Genomic DNA, 20,729 nt, shown 5'->3' with positions numbered 1-20,729 from the left:
GCCTCGATAGCCCCTGGGCGCTTCGCCCTCTTCCTGTAGCCAATCGGATCCCGACGTGATGCTAGCCAATGGCCTGGGTCAAAGCATCAAGGGTGGTTGAGCCTATCAAAGTTCAGCCTCAAGTTTCTCCCGCCCTCCATAAAAGTCGGAGGGCGGGTTGATCTTACCTGTTAGCCAATCAAATGGCCAATAAACAAGAAGCTTCCAAGATCAAAGGGGAAGGGGTGGGATCTAAGCGGTAGCAACGCCGCGGGGCGAAGGAATGACAGGCAACTTCACTAATACCACAGACATATTTTTTTACGTAAAGTAAGGGGCGGAGCTAACTTTGCGGCTGCACCAATGGCTGACTGAGGGGCGTGTCCTCAGGGCCAAGCGGGAGCCGGAGGCCCCGGGCTCTCTGGGCCGCGCCTGAGGCAGACGCGACGGGGTTGGGGGGCAGCGGCGGCAGTGGCGGCGGTGGCGAGGGTGGGCGCCGCAGCTGGCCCGGGTGGATGGAGTTGGAGGGGCGGGGTGCTGGCGGTGTGGCGGGGGGGCCGGCGGCTGGGCCGGGGCGGAGCCCCGGGGAGTCGGCGCTGCTGGACGGGTGGCTGCAGCGGGGCGTGGGCCGGGGGGCCAGCGGCGGGGAGGCCGGGGCCTGCAGGCCCCCTGTACGACAGGATCCGGACTCCGGCCCGGACTACGAGGCGCTGCCGGCTGGAGCTACTGTCACCACGCACATGGTGGCGGGCGCCGTGGCAGGGATCCTGGAGCACTGCGTGATGTACCCCGTCGACTGCGTCAAGGTGAGACCTGGACCTGCTCCGAACCCGACCTGGGGCTGACCCGACCCCCTGGGTCATGCCTGGAGCCAGGATCCCAGCCGAGAGCCGGAGCCGACAGGGGTTCCTTTCTGGCTCCTACCACCATCACAGTATTCGACCGATACTCCATGCAAGCAAGGTCCCAGCCGGGAATTGATCCCAGTCAGGAACCGGGACCCATTTCTAACCGTCAGTGAGATCTGAATCGGGACTCTGGGAAGAAAATCTGTCAGCCAAAACCCTGGATCCCATCTGGGACTAAACAGAAATAGGGTGGGATGGGAAAGGAACAGGTAAGTGCTACTAACTTCATTAAGGTAACGCTTATTGAAGACCCAGAATAGGATCTTAAAAGTTAGGGATGTTCCGATTGCTTTTACAAACTAATCTTGTGTGTTTACAAGTGACAGGGCGGGAACCAGAGTCTGGAATCTCTCAGCTAGATGAAAGATTTACTTATTAAATCTTAATGAGGGAGTGGAAATCATTGTGCAGTCAGAATTCAGAGTTCCTGACTGGAAATAATACGGGAAAGACCATGTTCAGGGAAAAGTTTCAGTTTCCCTGTGCAGCAGGCCTGATACCCCACCTATTTCCTGAACATGAAAATGTAGCTGGGATTGGGGTTGTGTGTGTGCAGGGAGCATATCACCCCTCCTAGGAGGGATGGACCTCATCTTTAGCCACTTGAAGTTGACGAAAGGGGAAAAGTTGCCTATAAGGGAGGCATGACAGTATTGGAAAATAGATGTTAGTGTGAAGAAAGTAGATGTTAGTGTAAAGAAAATGAAATGGGACCAACATGAGGGCATGATTCCTGGGAAAGTGAAAGTAATTTCATCCACACCAAGCAGGCTGTTGAGTGGGTACAAGACTAGGTGGTGACTAGGTGTTTCTGAAGAAAGCTGGGTAACAGGGAGAATGCATTGTTCTTTACAGTTCTTATCTTGTGCATTAGCAAAGGAGCCACCACTAAATAAGCTGAGTGAGAAGTAAACTCAAGGGGACTGTTGAAAAAAATATACTGACAGAGACTGGTTCTTCCTTTACATGTTAAGAGTAAGAGTCGAAAAATATTCTCACAGCTCTTGGATGTATGTCTTCTTCTCAAACTAGGAAAAAGTTACATGTTCGGGAGGAGAGTATTAACTTGGGAGATGCAAAATCTGCCTCTTCTGCTTCTCCCTGTTTCCCGTACCGTTTCATGTTTTCACTAGTAAGGTGGATGAGGAAGTGGAGAATGTGCTTGTTAAGCTTTGTGAATGACACTGAGCTGGTAGGAGTATTCTCACACACTGCAAGGTAGCTCCTACCAAAGGCCATAAAACTGGTAAATGCACCTGACTAAAATGGATATTAGAATTTTAAATACCCATGTCAATTGTGAGGAACAGAAATAAGTAGTAAAATCCATGAGAGAGGAATAAGATGGCTAGTGCTCTGACAATATTGAAATGTCAAACAGATAAGTACAAATAAAAAAGATTCAGACGTTTATATAGAGTCTAGATTGAATGACTATGAGTTGTTAATGCTGTGTATCCAAAAGTTAACATCTAACTGCAAAGTAACCTCACTATACTTGAACTGTGAGTAGAGTCTAAGAGTAGATAAGTCTAGGGTGCTATCTTTCAGGATGGGTATCAAATGAAAACTGGATCAAGGAGAGTAATGGCTTGAAAATACAATGTAATAATGTGACTGACTTAGAAATATTACCACAGCTATTCAATTTAAGTGTTGTCCCACTACCTTGGGCAGCTACCTCCTTACTCCATATATTTACATAAATACTGTTTTTGTTGTAAACAATCTGTAACTTCCTCTGTTAGAAATGCTTCTAGAAGAGGGGTCCCTAACTTCCAGGCCATGGACTGGTGCTGATCCCGTCGGATCAGCGGCGGCATTAGATTAGAAGTAAAGTACACAATAATGGAATGTGCTCATATCATCCCAAAACACCCTTCCTCTCTGCCGTCCGTGAAAAAAAAACTGCCTTCCACGAAACTGGTCCCTGGTGCCAAAAAGGCCGGGGACTGCTGCTCTAGAATACCTGGCTGCGTATCCTTAAATGGGGCAAGTCTTTGTCCTCTGACAAGATGGAGTTGATGTTTTAGTCATTGAAGCCATTCAGAATCAACTGTGGTAGTTCAGGTGGGAGATCAAAATGGGTAATGCTGATGGGGGTCAAAGATAAGGTAGGACGGGAAAGCAAGGAGACTGATTTCCTCCTGAGCTGATAAACCCACTGAGGGAACATTTGGAAAGAGAAGTTCCAGAAATGTTTTGCATAAATGCAGCAGCATTGCTGAAATAAGTCACTTGTAGCCTTCCAAGGTAACTGTTTTGAAGAACAGTTCTTATTTAGATAAGCGTTGGAATTTTTTTTTTTTAATTAGTAATACAACATTACAGTCATGCCTCAAAGCACTCCATTAAATAATTATTTCATCTGGAGGAAAAAAAATGCTCAGGAGTTTTCAAAAATACAAAAGCATATTTTAGAAGAATCATTTTCATTTGCCATAGATGCTGGGATTTAAATGACTAGAGGGAGAAACTAGGTGAGACCATTAGGACTCAGGGTCAGTTAATACTGATTATAGCAGTAGATACTGTTGTGCAGACTTGAAAGTAAAATTCAGATCTCTTCCTTCAGAAGGGGCGTCCCAGTTTACTTGTCCTTAAGCAGCCCTTCTTCCTCTTTTACCATAAATAGGTGGCAGAGAGGAAGAGCAGCCCAAAGTACCCTAAGACTAGAGGCAGATATCTGTGTTGGAGCCTAAAGGGCAATCACAATGTTTGCCAGTGAAAGCTGACAGTGCCTCTGGCATGCAGGACTGTCCATCCCCAGGCCACTTATCAGGGTCAGTTCAGTTCAGTTGCTCAGTTGTGTCCGACTCTTTGCGACCCCATGAACTGCAGCACACCAGGCCTCCCTGTCCATCACCAACTCCTGGAGTCCACCCAAACCCGTATCCATCGAGTCTGTAATGCCATCCAACCATCTCATCCTCTGTCGTCCCCTTCTCCTCCTGCCCTCAATCTTTCCCAGCATCAGGGTCTTTTCACATCAGGTGGCCAAAGTATTGGAGTTTCAGCTTCAACATCAGTCCTTCCAATGAACACCCAGGACTGATCTCCTTTAGGATGGACTGGTTGGATCTCCTTGCAGTCCAAGGGACTCTCAAGAGTCTTCTCCAACACCACAGTTCAAAAGCATCAATTCTTCGGCACTCAGCTTTCTTTATAGTCCAACTTTCATATCCATACATGACCACTAGAAAAACCATAGCCTTGACTAGACAGACCTTTTTTGGCAAAGTAATGTCTCTGCTTTTTTTTTTTTTTTTTGCTTTTTAATATGCTGTCTAGGTTGGTCATAACTTTCCTTCCAAGGAGTAAGCGTCTTTTAATTTCATGGCTGCAATCACCATCTGCAGTGATTTTGGAGCCCAGAAAAATAAAGTCAGCCACTGTTTCCACTGTTTCCCCGTGAAGTGATGGGACCGGATGCCATGATCTTAGTTGGTCGAGTTAAATATCCTTGGGAAGGACCATGGGAAGTCAGCATAGCCTGGCTAGGCTACAGTTATTCAACCAGCTATTTCCATGGTCATAATAGGGAGGTTGGGAGTGCAAGTGAATTCCAGTTTTCCTTTTCTGTGCTTCAGAGGCAAGCACCAGACTTTATCTAAAAGGATAGGTTCTGCAGCCTAAAGCAGTCAGAACTCTTCTCAATATCTTGTTAAGCACCTGCAACCAAGGTGCTGCTTTTTGGCTTTGCAATGGTGAAGCAAATAAATCTATAAGTTAAGAAAAAGAACAAAGGGAAATAGATCTCTTTCAAACCAATGGAAGATTAGGAGATGGAAACATTGGCTTCTTTGATTTTCTTGTATCTAATTATAAGTATTCAGTAAATGGCAGTTGCTCATGTTTGTCATGCCCTGTTTGATGTGACTTGCAGTTATTGATTTAATCCTTGGAACAGCTTCATGAAGTAAACACCATTTTCATTATTTTATAGATGAAGAAAAAGAGGCAAGTTAAGTAACTTTCCATGGTCACACAGTTAGTGGCAGAGCCATGGTTTAAACCAAGTCTGACTCCCCAGCCTTCCATACAGCCTCCCCAAAGCAGATTTCCAGAACCAAGCAAGGCACAGAATTTCACAATAGTGCTTCTTCCTAAACATGACCTGCAGATGAACAGCTGGACATATCGATCATTGCAGCCACAGAGGAACTTTAGAGTGAAAACAAAAAATAAAAAATCAAGCCTGATCTATTAGTGGTTAAAGAGCAGTTAGTTGCCCATCCATAGCTTCAAAAACTGGTAACACGAGACAATGCTGCCATGATCTGTAAACTCTAACATATGAACTAATATTTCTGAGAACCATATTTGAATACAATAAAAAAGCCTTGTGTTTCTGACACCTCATAAATTAGCAATGGATTTTACGTGCTTTAACTGAATCCCCACAATAGCCCTGTGCACTAGCCATCCTTGGTCTCATGTTATAGATGATGGCCTGAAGCTCAGAGGTCAAGTGACATACCCGAGACTACACAGCCAGCAAAGCTGGGGCTCCTACTCAGGCTTTCATACTGAAGTGTGGCTTGTTTTACCACACTGCTTCCTTCCCTATTAGTCTGACTTTTCTTCAAAGCTAGGCAGTGTTTTTTTTAATATCGAAGACTATTCATTCTTACTTAGAGATTTCATCTTTCTCTGAAAGATTTGTTGACTCACAAATTTGGGAAGCCATATTTGTTTTTATATTTGGTGTGGCTTAGGCCTGGGTCCTCTCCATGAGGGCGTATCTTCATTGAGTTAGAATTGTGAGTTAGATTTAGACGTGTGTGTAAAATGTTCAGTGTAACTTACACCATCCAGGTTTCTCTTGTGGGTAAACGGTTCCAGGCCTCTGAGGCCAGACCTTCAAGTCTGGTTACCCAAATATGACATTGACTCCAGCAGAACACTGTGATTTCTAAACATTCCCTCAATACAAGATTAGTTTTTGAACAAACCTATGGAAACACACAGTTGTTAAGCTACCAGTTTATCTATTAGTGTCCCTACCCAGCAAAGGGCTGTAGTCTCCTTGAACAACTCCTCTGATGAATTTTATTCTCCCAGGTGATGTGAAAGATCAGTAAACACATTCTTTGTTGGAAATTGATGTTTTTTGGTTATTTTGTGTTTTTTATTGAGAAGTAAAAAAGAATGTATCCCATTGTGATAGTGATCCTGTGTATTTCTGGTTGAACTTCAAATAATTAACCTTTTATCCAGTTCTTTGTTGGTAGCAGGAAGGAGAAAATAACTCTAGAGGAATGTGGATTGCTTGCAGCTAACTAGGACTTGTTAATATGGTTAGATTGTTTTCTCCCATACTTCTGAGAAGAGACATTAGTCTTGGATTCCAAATGGACAATAGGAAGGTTCAAGCTATTCAGTCCAGATTGAATCAGTGACAGGAATGAAGTAGGAATTTAAACTGTACTTGGGCATTAGTTGCCCTTATTGGTTCAGTAATGGTGTTTTTGAACTGGTGTAGACAAAACTAAGATTCTTCATTCTTCCATTCATTCATTCAACAAACAAATCTCTAGTGCCTACTGTATTGCAGGCACTGGATATTGATTTTATACTATCTGATAGTCTCCAAGCCACCTTAGCCTTGAAATGGGTCAGTAAACAAGAGATCTGCCCTGCAGACTCATCTTTCAGAGGTCGGTGATTTGTGAACTATAAGATTAATTTCCCAAATTTCAATAAAACTTTGTCCAGGAACGCCATACAGAATATCTACTGTATACATTCATTCCAGTCATTGAATCCTCTGGAGATTCCAAGGGTTATGTTTCACTGAGACTGATCTTTATTCCTTGATGCCAGTTTTGGGATTTAGTCAGTTTAGATTAGAAATCTGGAATCTCCCTCAGTTTTAGAGACTAGATGGGTTTCCACCTTCATAGCTTGAGGGCAAACTTTCTTTCCCAGGCAACTAGAGCAGCATCTGTTAGGAATGTTATTTGTGCCAAAACTGTAATGTACAGGCCCAGCTGCCAATGCCAAACATTCTGAAGAAGTCAGATTATCATCAAGCTTATGCCAGAGGTTGAGTCCTCATCTCATTAGGATGTGATCAGGAAGCAGGCCCAGGATCAGTTTTCAGTAGTATATAAAGTATATTGTAAATAGCTAACTTTAGAATCCACTTGTAAAGAGCTCTTAGCCTGAGTTTTTTAAGCTACAAAAGCAACTTCTGCTGAAACACAGGCTTAATATTTGTTGCTGAGGCTATGAATCACTTTGGAGTTCAAGAACACTTACCAAGGAGTAATTTTTTGAGGGAAAATAATGGTGTTCTACTCATAGAGTCATGTGTTACTGTTTAGTCATTAAGTTGCGTTCAGCTCTTTTGAGACCCCGTGGACTGTTGCCTGGAAGGTTCCTTCTGTCCATGGGATTTCCCAGGCATAAATACTGGAGTGGGTTGCCATTTCCTTCTCCGGGGGATCTTTTCCAACCTAAGGATTGAACCCACCTCTCCTGCATTGGCAGGTGGGTTCTTTACTGCTGAGCCACCAAGGAAGCCTGTAGAGTCATAGATGACCAGAAAAAAAAAAAAAAAAAAAATCCAAGGCTTGGAAAGATTGGATATAGATTTGGAAGGCAGTAAAACTGGATGCCAGATATCACTTCTACATATTGACGCGATTTCACATAGAAGGTCTGCCCAGAGCTCAGGCCTGAGTGCTGAGACTGGGTGAGCCGTCAGATCGCTGACACTGCACTTCTCCCTTCTGTACTTTCAGACCCGGATGCAGAGCCTACAGCCGGATCCAGCCGCCCGCTATCGCAATGTGTTGGAGGCCCTCTGGAGGATTATAAGAACGGAGGGCCTGTGGAGGCCCATGCGAGGCCTGAACGTCACAGCGACAGGCGCAGGGCCTGCCCACGCCCTCTATTTTGCCTGCTATGAAAAGTTAAAAAAGACATTGAGTGATGTAATCCACCCTGGGGGCAATAGCCATATTGCCAATGGTATTGAGCCTTCCTGTGCTGGTTCTCCCACTTTCCCAACTCTTTGGGCTTTGCTGGTATCAGTGCTTTCCAGTCTCAGCATGGTTTGAAACTGCAGCTTTGGGCTGGGGTAGGCCTGATTATAGAGGAGGGACTTCCAAACCTGATGTTCTAAGACAATGAGCTGCTTCCACCCCATGCCTTCTTCTGGGCACCTTAACAAATGGTTACAGTATCCTTCCTTATGTACCCGCTTGACTCCTTTATCTTCTCCCTGGCATCAACTTCTAATGCCCTGACAATGTAGAGACACACACTGAGCTGCCCACTCTGTGTATTTCTTGGTAGTCAGGTGTTAATCCTGCTCCTCTGGGTAGGATGGGAGGTGACCCAGTTACCCATGGAAGACATTAATGGAACCTCAATTCTTCGCCTCAGATTTTCAGGATCCCAATTGCCTGGAGGCAGTTTGTGTCACAGAGGACAAAACAGGAGCTTAACACGTGAATGGGGGTGGGGCCTGGGTCTTTTGTCCAAAGAAATCAGAGGTTGAAGGTTGTGTGGGAGTGAGGGAAGGGATAGCAGCCTGGAGAGAACCAAAGTGAAAGGGCAGAGGAGAGGGTGAGGGGTAGGGTAGTTCAGGCCCTGAGAGAAAAGTCTAGGTGGACAGCTGTTAGGCTCTGGAGACAGGCTGGGCAGCACGGGGCAGCAGGGCAGAAGGTTGAGGCTCTGTGGTGGAGACCTAGTCGCCTGCCCCTCATGTGCTCCCCCTAGTGGGCTGGTGTGCTGGCATCCCCTGGCCACAGTGGACCAGCTTCCTATCTGGGGCATGAGCCGCATCTGTCCTCAGAGCCGTCTTGGTTGATGAAATCTGGGCTGTTCTCTCAGACTCTTCCTGGCCTTTATATGGTAGCTGTGGAAGGTAGACTGATGGCCATAGTAAGTTAGGGGGAGCAGATAGCCTGGTTTCTCTCAACAGGAATCTAGAAGCAGTGGGTTCCCGTCTTTTAAACTGGCTACTAGTATCTCCCCTCCCTGCTGTGTTTTATCACAGCCACTCCCCTTCACTCTGGGGTCTCCCTGAGTCATTCACCCCCTCCTGGCCTTACATGTGGCAGTTGTTTTTTCCTTTGCAGGTGCGGCTGGGTGTGTGGCAACATTACTTCATGATGCTGCCATGAATCCAGTAGAAGGTAATGATTCCTCACCCTTTACCTCTGTGGGCAGCTTCATCTACATCTCTAGGCTTTTCCTTTATTTTGGGTTTGCCGAAGAAAGCCAGGGAAGGGAGCACCCCATCAGTTTTGGTGGGAAACCCTGCTGTGTTACATTGTCTTACCAGTAGAGGGCGCTCCCTCCATGCTGTCAGTGCTTAGGAAGATTCCCTTAGGCAGGAAGCATATTCACTGAGATTTAATTCATCTGAGGGTTCTCTAGAAAAACATGACACTGTGGCCTATTCCTGGGCCTTCCTGAAAGTCCACTTTGTAGTGGATTTGATCTAAAAAATTTAGCAGATTATTTCACTTCTCTTCAAAGAGATGAAAATGGATTTTGACATTTGAAAATACTGTCTTTCTTGTTGGAATGAATAATGGTTGAGATAGAAATGAAAGGGTAACGTTAGCAGAGCTTAGTCCCTGCAGTGCTGCTTGGATCTTGGCTTTTCAGTTGGAGAATGAGGTCCCCCCAAAAATATGAAAGGATAGCACAGTTGCCATGTTCCTTAAAGTTACAGTTGTTTACCTGTCTGGGCAAGACCATGGCAAGGAAAGGGCCAAAGCTAAGCTGAAGATCTCGAACTCATACCATGAATCTACTTGAGGGGGTGGGAGATGTTTGGAAACTAAAGCCACACTCTTCTTGGCTAAGACTTTTGTTTTTGGTAGCCCTTCTCCAGCTCTTCCTCCTGCGGAAGGATGGCGTCCTCATATTGTAAGCGTTGGCATTCTGTGTACCAACATTGGGATTGCTAGGGCTGCGTGTTTGTTATTATGTTCACTGCCACTGAATCCTTTCTTGTCTTGGGACTTAATGAAAGAGTAAGATGGTTGTAATAATAGGTACTTATTTCAAGGAGACCCTATGGAGTCTCAATGGTAGATATATCTTGTATATTAATTGGTCTTAAAGAAATCCTACTGGCAGTGGTTCCATTATTTTTTAGCCCTTTATCAACCCTCTGCTATCCCCTCCTCTCAGAAAGGGGAAACTTTCACTTAGCAGGCCAACGGACAACTCACATACTTTTTTCTCTCTCCAATCCATTGGCTGATCCACTGACTGGGGACTCTGCTCCTGGACATTGCTGCTCACCGGCTGAATGCTGTCGCCATTCCCTTCTCACTGATGGCGCCGCCAGTGGTCAAGCAGAGGATGCAGATGTACAACTCACCGTACCACCGGGTGACAGACTGTGTCCGGGCAGTGTGGCAGAACGAAGGGGCTGGGGCCTTTTACCGCAGCTACACCACCCAGCTCACCATGAACGTTCCCTTCCAAGCCATTCACTTCATGACCTACGAATTCCTGCAGGAGCACTTTAACCCCCAGAGACGGTACAACCCCAGCTCCCACGTCCTCTCCGGAGCCTGTGCAGGAGCTGTAGCTGCCGCTGCCACAACCCCACTGGACGTTTGCAAAACACTGCTCAACACCCAGGAATCCCTGGCTTTGAACTCAAACCTTACAGGACATATCACAGGCATGGCTAGTGCCTTCAGGACGGTGTATCAAGTAGGCGGGGTGACTGCCTACTTCCGAGGGGTGCAGGCTAGAGTCATTTACCAGATCCCCTCCACAGCCATCGCTTGGTCTGTGTATGAGTTCTTCAAATACCTGATCACTAAAAGGCAAGAAGAGTGGAGGGCAGGCAAGTGAAGCAGCACCAAATGGAACCAGGGTTCAGCCAGCACTGATGCCCTGCCTGCTCCAGCCATGTTCTCCGTCTTGGGACGCACCCCAGCCTCGGGTGGAGGAAGGAAGGCAGAGGGCTCGCTCTCCCCAGGCTCTGGGTGTCTGGCTGACACCAGTTCCTGCCGCCCTCTGCGGCCACCGCCTTTCCTTCCGGGCCCTAAGCAAGTGCAGCGAGTCACACCACAGCATCTCTGACACTCTCCTTCCTGGGCCTGATGACCTGCTCTAGACTGTTACAGAGGGATAAGCAGCTCATTCCCCTGGTTCCTAATAAAAAGCCTTTAAATGAAATGGTTTCATTGGGTTTGTATTGCCAAAGGGGAAGTGAAATGCTGTCAACGGTTCTTGACTTGAAGCGTAAATCAAGGGGCCCCTAGGGAAGGTCCACTGCGTTTAGTTTTTGTTTCTGATGTTTTCGTGGTGATTTAAGACTCTGGGGTCATACTCCGCCTTGGTTAGTAATAGCCTCCAAGGAATCTCTCCGATGGCAGGAACAATGGGTCTTTGACAAATCCTAACTAAGAAGGTGCTCTTGATCCCCACTGTTGCCTTTCCCCTAGGGCAGTGTCATGGCTCAGGCAGGGAGATCTCTCTGCTCTGATTCTCAGGTCCGCCTGCAGCAGTACGCCTTTCCACATGGCACTGGCTTTCTTATGTAGTTGCAAAGCTAAAATTAGTCGGTGCAGCTTCAAGTCCTGAAGATTACATGGTAAATAATAATAATACTTTTCATTTGATGTTAAGGCTTTTACAAAGTACTTTAACATAGGTGATCTCATTTGGTTCTCCTAAAATCTGAAGTAGGCAGTGCAGGTATCATCAATGTTTTACAGGTAAGGAAAGCTCAGAGAGGGTGTGACTTGCTCAAGGTCTCACATTAACTGCAGAACTGGGATCCCAACTCAGATCATTTATTCCTAGAAGTGAATCTAATTGTGCCCTCCTACAGATAGGGAGAGAGCAGAGGGTATGTCCTCCACCTGCCATCTGAAGGAGCTCCCTGCCCAGGACCACTTGGGCTCTGGGAGACTTGAGGGACAGGGTTTTCACTGGTGGGTTTGGTAGGCCAGTCTGTTCCTTTTTTTTTTTTTTTTGGAACCTGAACCAGTTGTTAGCAAGTTGTTCAGTACACAAAGTGGAAAATTAACCCCCTAAAACTTCCATCTGTCACCTTTGCTATGTCATCTGTCATTCATTCATTAACCATTGAGCATCTGTGTTGGGCACTGGTGTTGGGGATATGATAAATAAAACCACCCCTCTCACCCCCCAAAAAAAGATTAAAAAATTATCCCAGCCCTCAAGGAGCTTGTCTGGAGAGGAAGATACATGTAAACAGGCAATTACAAGATAAGATGACAAGAAACATGATAAGTAAAACTAGACATTTGTTGAGGGGACAGAATACCCAACCTGGTCTTGGGTGATGGGGTAGAAGGAAGTGACATCTGAGGGAATACCCAGAAGGCAAATGAGCTGTCAAGTTTTGTTGTTTAGTCACTAAGTCGTGTCCAACTTTTTTGCAACCCTGTGGACTGTAGCCCATCAGGCTCCTCTGTCCATGGGATTTCCCAAGCAAGAATTCTGGAGTGGGTTGTCATTTTCTTCTCCAAGGGATCTTCCTGACCCAGGGATCAAACCTGCATCTCCTGCTTGGCAGGCAGATTCTTTACCACTGAGCCACCAGGGAGGCCCCAGCTGTGAAGAGGGGAGGGGAAATGCTCTCAGCAAAGACCTGGAGCATCTGGGGTTCAGTTTGCAAGGGGTTCCATGGTGGCAGACAGCCTGGGCAAGGCATGCAGCTGGAGAGCCAAGCAGGGGCTGGGTCTTAAAAGCAACACTAAGGGGTTTAGAGTTTATCCTGCAGGCAGTGCAGAAGTATTACAGGGTTTTAAGCAGAGGTATGGTGTGATGAGATCTGCAACTGAAACAGATCACTTAGGCTCTCTAAGAAGGAATTAGAGGAACAAGACTGGACAGGCAGGCAGACCTGGGAGAAGGCTGCCGAAGTCATCTGGGCAAGGCTGCACCCGGTCTGTGCAGGGACTGTGGTGAGGGAGAGAGAGGAAAGTGGCAGACTGGAGCAGGGTTAGGGCTGCAGATCAGCAGGATTTGGTTACAGAGTAAATCTTGTTCTCCTTCCACCTGACAGCCCTTCAAGTATCTATGGAGAATCCTGTCTGAATGCACTTGAAACAAACTGTCAAGGAAACAGCAGGGTCTCCTGTTTGGAGCCTTAAGTAAGCTCTGCCACCCCTCTGATTTAGTGATGGGAGAGAGATGTTAACAGAGCCACACACACAGTGATCGCTGAAGTCTGAATGGCCTGTGGAGTAAAAAGAGCATGATGAAGTCATTGCAGAGGTCATTTCAGGGGGTTTGCTTTTCGAGTGCAAGAGAACAGCTGCCTCCCAGCACCGACTAAGCACAAGAACAAAGGGATGTCTCCCAAACCTGGGCCCTGTTGCCAGCTTTCCAGAGCTACTGCCTGGCATGGTACCCAGACCCCAGCAGACACGGGGCAATAAGATCCGCTTTTCAAGAAAAGGACATGGGATAATTTCAGAAAGAATGGAAGTCACTAAAGACCCCCTCAGTTCTAATGCCACTCACAAATAATGAGAAAAGATAGCAAAGTGACCTTTCCGTCTTCAACGGTGTTCTAGCCACTAGAGGACAGTTGGTTTGGAGTTTGGACAGCCTCAGGTTCCCAGGTCTCTGGGTCCAATCACTAGAGAAGACAAAGGCAGAACAGGGTGATGGAGTGAGAGTCTAGATGCCAGTGACTGGGTACCTGGGTCAGAAACCAAGCCTCACTTTCACGGGGCTCACCACACCCATGGGAACTGTGGATTTTGAGGGTAGCCCCCAGCTCAGAGTCTGCCTGGAAAGTCAGGTAGGTTATGTGGCACTGTGAGGACCCAGCACCAAGCCACCATCAAGGGGTCAATTCCTGCACAATGTTTACTGATGGGGAAAATGAGAAAATAAGTCACAATTTGGCCAGAGAAAAATGTCTTAATCTGACATGCAAGACCAGTGTGAATGAAACAATCTTATATTAACACAAAGCAGTGTATAGTCATGTACTAGACTACATGAAACCAACAATGAGATTGAGAGACAGAAAAGATTACTGTAGCCCAGAGTTAATGAGAAAGAAGTGGCTTTAATAGTAAAATGAAAAAAAAAATTGTAAAAGCCAAAAAAAGTGCTAATTTTATAAAATTTAGAAAACGTAGAAAGAAAATACTTCTACTCCTATTACTCAGAGAATATGACAACATTTTGATATGCACATCATCTAGTATTTTTTCTATGTGTATTTTTTGTTAATTTTCAAAAATCAGACCACATTATCAACAGCTTATTTCACATAACTGTATAAGGTGCCCATCCTTCCATGTTATTAAATTTTCTTCCATCACCTCAATGTAAATGGCCACATAATATCCCATTGTTCAAATGTACAATAGCTTATTTGGTCAGTCTCTTGGTGCACCTTTACAATAATTTGTTCTCAAGAGCATTGCTGCGGGAGGTCAAAACTGAACAACAAAAAGGAGAGCAGGGCAGCTGTGGAGAGAAGGTGCAGGGTGGGGAAAGAGTTTGGTGCTGCCTCCCAGCAGAAGCTTCAGAGATCCTAAAGGGAGACCAGGTGTAGGGTAGTGGTTGGAAGGGGTAAGGCTGACCAGTGTGGAGGTCAGAGGTAACAGGGTTCTTAGAAGTCATCCCTCCTGGAGCCCTGCCCCACTCTACAGCATCCCTGGCAGACCCACTCCAGAGTTTGGGTGCTCACTGCTACCCAAGGCCGACCATGTTCACTCACTGCAAAGTTCATTGGTTAGAAAGTCCATTCTTTGGTCTACTGCTTCCATTCTAGAATCATGTCACTCTCCTGCTTTTGAGGCCAAATTCCTCACCATGGCCAATGGTGCTTTACATAATTTGGCCTCTGCCTGTCTCTCTAATCCAAACCTACAACTTGAACATGAGACATTCAAAACAAACACATATTTTCCTGATAATCTAAAATATTCCTTCTGTTGTCTTCAGTCACGGATTTAGGAGACAAACAATATTCTGTCTAAAACTATCAGAAACCTCACACGATCGCTGTTCAGCTTGGATGTGCAGTACCTGTTACCTCCTGCTACCTTACACTGATGAGTAGAGAACCATTCTATGAGCGTCACACACAGTATTCCTGCATTGTCAGGGCTCTATAAATGGAAGCTCTCAGCATGACCATCCCTGCCGTCCATACTCACACACTGAAAAGAAAGAAGAACAATTCTTTCTATTGAGGCACTTAGGTCTCCCTGTAATTTCTACCTGTGATCTCCCTCTGCTGCTGGAGCAGCACAGAATCAGACTAATCCTTTTTCTCTCTGACAGCCCCTCAAAAATATTAAGACAGCTGTCATGTCACCCAGGGAGGGTCAGATTCTGGAGAGCCTGAAAGTGAGGTGAAGGAGTCTAGACCTGACTTGGCAGCTAATGAGGAGTTCTCATGGTTCTTAAGCAGGGAGGGACAGGACTAAAGCAATGTCAGGATGCTTTTAAATAACAGTCCAGATAGGAGATGACCTGGAGTCGGGGGCGGGGGGGTGGCAGTAGAGACAGGGACTTCAGGTGAGGGCCTGTCGTCACCATTAGAAAAGGGGGACCCTCAGAAATATTGTTACTGGAAGATGAAAGGGGCTTGATGATGGTTTAGACAATCATGTGGGAACTCAGGGCTTCCCAGGTCGCAAAGACTGGTAAAGTGGTAAAGACTCCATCTGCCAATGCAGGAGGCGCAAGTTTGATCCCTGGGTCAGGAAGATCCCCTGGAGGAGGACATGGCTACCTACTCTAGTATTCTTGACAGGATAATCCCAAGGACAGAGGAACCTGACAGGATACAGTCCATGGAGTCGCAAAAAATTGGACACAACTGAGCTACTGAGCACGCACACACATACGTGGGAACCTGCCTATTGGTAATTTGCACACTGAAGCTAGCTCAGAGTTGCTCTTTCTTCCTAAGGGCCTGCCCACCTATGGCAGCATAGCATCTAGTCAGATGTCTTAGATTCTGGGACTCCCAGAGAGGCCTAGAAACAAAGCAGAGCTGGAAATGTGTATGTGCAGGGAAAAGACAGCCTGGGCATTTGTCTACAGGTGTACAAAGAAGGGTAAACTAGGAGGAAAATCTAGCTTGCTCCTGAGACACTGACCCAAGACTCTGATGTTCCCCTTACATGGGTTTCTTTTGGCTGCAAGGTCTCTGAACAATTGGAGAACCAGGGCTATTACACCTGAGTAGGGAAGCTGTGTGTGTTGTGCAGGGTTTGCCCCTTGCAGGCAGGGGCTGAAAGCTTTCCCTGGGAGGTAGGAACCTACTCTGGCATCTGACACAGGATGTTTCATTGAAGGACAGCACCACTCCTCAGGGAGCTTCTGCTCCTCAAGAGGAGCCTAAGAAGGTCAATAGTGAAGTGAGGGCCTCACAGTCAAGGACAATCTCCCTGGAGGGCCTCCTCCGTACAGCACATCCCACAACGTGCTGGCTAGAAATCCAAAAGAAACAGAAAACTTGGTCCCTGCCACATGGCTCACAGAATGTTTAGAAAGTCATGTTTAGGCAAAAGCAAAGTCACAGAACACAAACTGAGCCCATACAAGCTGAGTGATCTATGGAGTGGGGACATCAGAGGACATTCCCTTAAAGGAAGGAGTTGATACAGACTTTGAAGAAGGGCTGAATCTGAAGAAAGAAGAGAGAAGAGACAAGAGACAAGAGTTTTCCACCCAGCAGTGATGGCTCAAGGAATAAACCGAGGGATGGAGAAGAGGTGGCTGGTCCTGAGGGTAGAGAAGGGAGGTTGCTTCAAAGACCAAATTGGAGGGTGCTGAGGTCATATGCCCATTAAAAAGCATTGTGCTTCAAGAGGGACAATGTGATGAAAATGATGTTCGATGGAGAGGCTGTGTGCAGGTCTGAACTGGGGGCCCACCAAATGCAAGGAGGATGGCAGGAGATTTCTGAAATCACCTGGATGGGAGATATTTGCCTGGGTTCAGGCAGATGGCAGTGGGACCATCTGTTCACCCTACCTCCTAGCAGATTGATAAAATATGAAACTAAGAAGTTACATTTTATATGGCTGTGTGGCCTAAGATCACATTTAGACATACAGAATTCTTCAAACAACATTGCATTACCTGCTCAGGTGAACCTCACAATCACGTCTGAGGGAAATATAGAAGAAGCTGTGTACCTTCTACCACTTGATACCATGTGTCATAGACTTGCTCAAATGTGAGTCACGTAAGAATCCTGTGTGTTAGGAGTGCAGGAATTATAATCCCCATTTTGCAGGTGAGAAAACAGATGCTGAGAAAGGTTAAAAGCATTTGCTCACAGCCACATAGCCAAGCTCTTTGGATCCTGATTTCACAGGTACAGTGTAACAGAGACTTCTGGTGTAAAACACCAGCTTAGCCTACATCTGCTGCCCACTTCAGCTAAATACACCAATTCCTGGCATTAATTTACTAGTAATTCAGCTTTTTCAGGGTCACTCAGCCAAGTCTGGTCTGCCCAGACAAAGCGCCCAAGGAGTGGAAGTAGAGGGCAGGGCGAGGGGACCAGCCCTCCCATCACCTCCCCCATCTTTTAGAAGACATTAAACATTCTCTGTTTGTCCTACTCCCAACTCAGACAGGGCCTGGCTTTCCAGGAGGTGGACAACACATTCGATCTGTATTAGGTCAGCTTGTGCAACAAGATAAAGTTTGGACAGAGTGAGGGCAGGGTCTCAAGGTCACCATTATTTCTTCATGACAGGGTGGAGTGTTAGGAAAGCCAATAAAATGCTGGTGCTTGCTTGGAATCAGAGAAAACAAGGAGGAGATCCCTGGGGAAGCATGGTCCTACCCCTCGTCCAGCAGATACTCCTGCCAGCCCCTCAAAATCCACTCCCACTCCCCAGCCACCTGCAGCCATCAGCCATACAACAGCCATACATCTTTCAGTCAGAAAGATTCTGACTCCAGAATCTTTCAGGAGTCAATTTTACGCACTCAATTCTTGTATCTCCTCACATCTGGAAAAACACTAAAATCCTTCATGGTGATTTTGCAATGGCTGATTTGCAACCCATACAAGCAACGAGTTCTTGAGTTTGAGGTGTCTTCCCCTCCTCCCCTCAAATCCTCTCTCTTTCAGGACCATGAGCTGCTTATTTCCATTTTTCTAACCTATATGATTAATAAGTAATTGTGAACTGAGATGGTTCTTGCTTTGGAATATGTGAATTTACGGTACATTTTGCATCTGGCTAAATCCTGAAATCTCTGCTTTATTTTCTGCCTGGGTCACCTGATTCTCAGACCACCTTCCACAAATTGCAGTGACAGCGATGACCCAGCACCAGGGATGGGAGTGGGGAGCACAAGGCCCACACGCGTATCCACTACAAATGGCAGTTACCATAGGCCCGTGCCGTGGCACCTCTTAAATCATGTGCTGCTGCAGCTGCTGGCTTTCAACACCCCCCTGAAAGGAGTTCAGGGTGGAGAGCAGAAATGAGGCACTCTGTGCTCTGGCAAAACTGGCAGAACAAGTCTTTGGATAGTTAGAATCTTTCAGGAGTCAATTTTATGCACCCAATTCTTGTATCTCCTCACATCTGGAAAAACACTAAAATCCTTCATGGTGACATCTATTCCTTGTGACTAGCAATAACCTTCATGAGACTAGTAGAAACCTTTCGCAAAAAAATATGTGCTTGATTACATGTACTTCCCCTTCACCAAAATCACATATATATTGACCTTCCGCCCCTACTTCTTTGGAGCAGTTTGAGATGCTATATCCCAGGCTATAGTCCTCATTTTGCCCCAAATAAAACCTAACTCAACTCTCACTTTGGACATTTTTTTTAAAGTCAGGGAGACAGAACACCTGCATTAACTCTGGTCCCGTTTAACAAGTCTAACAACCAAGGCAAAGGTCACCTCGAGAGAATCGTCTGGTTTCTAAGATGCTAATGTACCATCCTCTTTACCTCCAGCATTTACTCTTGAGTCATTCCCACCTAAACCAGAGCATGCCCCCAAAGTGGTCGACTATTACCACGAGAGATGAGGGTTACTGGTATACCTACCAGGGTCCACCTTGAAGTGTTAGAATCACATCCTCTCTGAGGAGATTGGGTCTTGTTTTTTCCAAGTAAGTTCTTGAAACAATTGCAGCTTAGCTTGTTACATATGCATGTTCCCAGGGCCCCAGTCAAAGCCTTTGGAGGTATGGCTCATGAATCTGCATGTTTAACAGCATCCACCATCACCCGCCACACCCCAAGTGATTATGATGTCTCATAAAGTCTGAAAACTGATCCAGTCCAACCTCTCAATTTACAGATGGGAAAACTGAGGCTTATGGTTACAAAGCCGTACGACCAGAATACAAATTTCTTTCTCAATCTCACTCTGCTTCTTTCTCCTCTTTCCCCTCCCTCCCTCCTTCCCTTCCTCTTTTCTCTCTTTATTTCAAGACCATAGACTTTTTCTCTTTTACCACACACAGGTCAGCACAGAGGTTCCAGTTCACTGGGCAGCTTTGCTCCCCACCTAGTTATACAATTCAGATTTCTTGTGTGTTTTTTTCTTTTAAAGTCCTAATTCTTTCTAAAATCAGTAACAAGGAAAGATGGTTTGACACATAGCAATGAACATAATTTTTCATCTGCCCGGGAGGCTTAAGACGTGGGCAGAGTAGAAGTAAATTGAAAGCAAGCTTATGCATTTGTTCCTTTATTCATCAAACCATCACTGACCATCCAGTGGTGGGACTGGTGCTGGGAATACACAGCACCTAAGACAGGGCCCCTGCCTTTGTTCTAATTCAGTTCACGTCACAGCAAGACTCGAACTGGAAAATGAAACCGGATGACTTAAGAGCAAGTGCTGGCCAAAGGAGCCAGCGGCAGCCCCAAGGGGAAAAGAACATGGTCCCAGGCCAGCTTTGTTCTCTCCTGCGACCATCCCCCTTGGCTTCCCTCTTCTTGGAGCAACAGTCTGTGTCCAAGACTCACGTACGGTGTTTCTAGTCCTAGACCGGCTATATCCTGGGTTCAAGAACAGAAGTCAGGGTGGGGAAGGAAGGGGGCTCTTCCTCCCTCCCACAGCATCAGTTCCTGTGTGCTGGAAACAGGGAAGTCTGTACGAGGCCTCCCCTGACAGATCAGCAGGCTTAGCAGTCCATGCAGAGCCAATAAACACGGTCTCCTTGGATTTTAATAACATTTTGAATGGGTTCCCACTTAAGCAGTCCTTGAGAAACTTGGAAAATATGGCTCAGGGTGAAAGTTCTATTAAGCAGGATGTTGGGGAAATTAGCAGTATCATTTAGCATCCCCCAAAATCATTGTTGGCATTAATTTGCTTTGCCCTAGGTGGTCTCTGAGCCACTCTTGTCTTCTCCCCCTCTGTCTCTCTCCTGATCCCAGAGACCCTTCAAAGGGACGTGTACAGCTTTGAACAAGGTTGTAAACCGGGACTTGCATAAAAACAGGGGTCAAGGGAGCTATAACAGAATGATTTAAGCAAACTAAGGCCATTTTATGTTCCAAGCTAAGTGTTAAAAGCATAAAACCATTCTTAAAGACATGCTGGCTGAGTATATTGAGAATAAAACTTCCTTCTGAAAATAAACTTTGTCTTCTACAATCAGTTCATTATATACCATCACAAAAGTGTGGTCCAGGCAGAGGAGAAGGCATTGCAAATGCAGAGCAAGGAGCAGAAATTGCAAATGGGTTGAGAGTGGGGAGGAGCGAGTGGCTGCACGGAACGGGAGGTGGCTGAGGCTGAGGGAACTGCTCAGAGATCCTGTCCCTCCCTCTGGAGGTCACCCCTTACATGCACAGCTACCTGCCGGCAAGAGGCAGAAAACAGAAGAGAACAGAGAAAATCACA

At 46.2% G+C, this 20,729-nt stretch overlaps 1 protein-coding gene across 3 annotated transcripts; it reads left to right on the top strand.

Moving 5' to 3' along the window:
• The first annotated feature begins 476 nt into the window (after window positions 1-476).
• Window positions 477-11,051, top strand: SLC25A28 (solute carrier family 25 member 28). 3 transcript variants are annotated; one of them, XM_055560246.1, is made up of 4 exons: window positions 477-785; window positions 7,637-7,865; window positions 8,981-9,037; window positions 10,207-11,051. In XM_055560246.1, the coding sequence occupies exons 1-4, from the start codon at window positions 495-497 to the stop codon at window positions 10,722-10,724; spliced, it is 1,095 nt and encodes a 364-aa protein (XP_055416221.1). In that variant the 5' UTR covers window positions 477-494; the 3' UTR covers window positions 10,725-11,051. The 3 variants fall into 3 exon arrangements, with proteins under 3 accessions (XP_055416221.1, XP_055416223.1, XP_055416224.1); XM_055560248.1 differs by lacking the exon at window positions 477-785 and adding an exon at window positions 824-1,096; XM_055560249.1 differs by lacking the exon at window positions 477-785 and having other exon boundaries at window positions 7,664-7,806.
• Window positions 11,052-20,729: the final 9,678 nt, after the last annotated feature.

The sequence above is a fragment of the Bubalus kerabau genome, chromosome 22, assembly GCF_029407905.1.
Source record: "Bubalus kerabau isolate K-KA32 ecotype Philippines breed swamp buffalo chromosome 22, PCC_UOA_SB_1v2, whole genome shotgun sequence".
In the NCBI taxonomy this organism is placed as follows: Eukaryota; Metazoa; Chordata; class Mammalia; order Artiodactyla; family Bovidae; genus Bubalus; species Bubalus kerabau.
The sequence above is the reverse complement of the archived record's forward strand: the minus strand, read 5'-3'. Positions and strand labels throughout refer to the sequence as shown.

Excerpts from the sequence above, each read along its gene's own strand:
- SLC25A28 (XM_055560246.1), top strand. The coding sequence starts at position 495 with ATGGAGTTGGAGGGGCGGGGTGCTGGCGGTGTGGCGGGGGGGCCGGCG. Across the intron at positions 786-7,636 it reads ACCCCGTCGACTGCGTCAAG|ACCCGGATGCAGAGCCTACA; the intron begins GTGAGACCTGGA and ends CTGTACTTTCAG. Across the intron at positions 9,038-10,206 it reads TGCCATGAATCCAGTAGAAG|TGGTCAAGCAGAGGATGCAG; the intron begins GTAATGATTCCT and ends TGGCGCCGCCAG.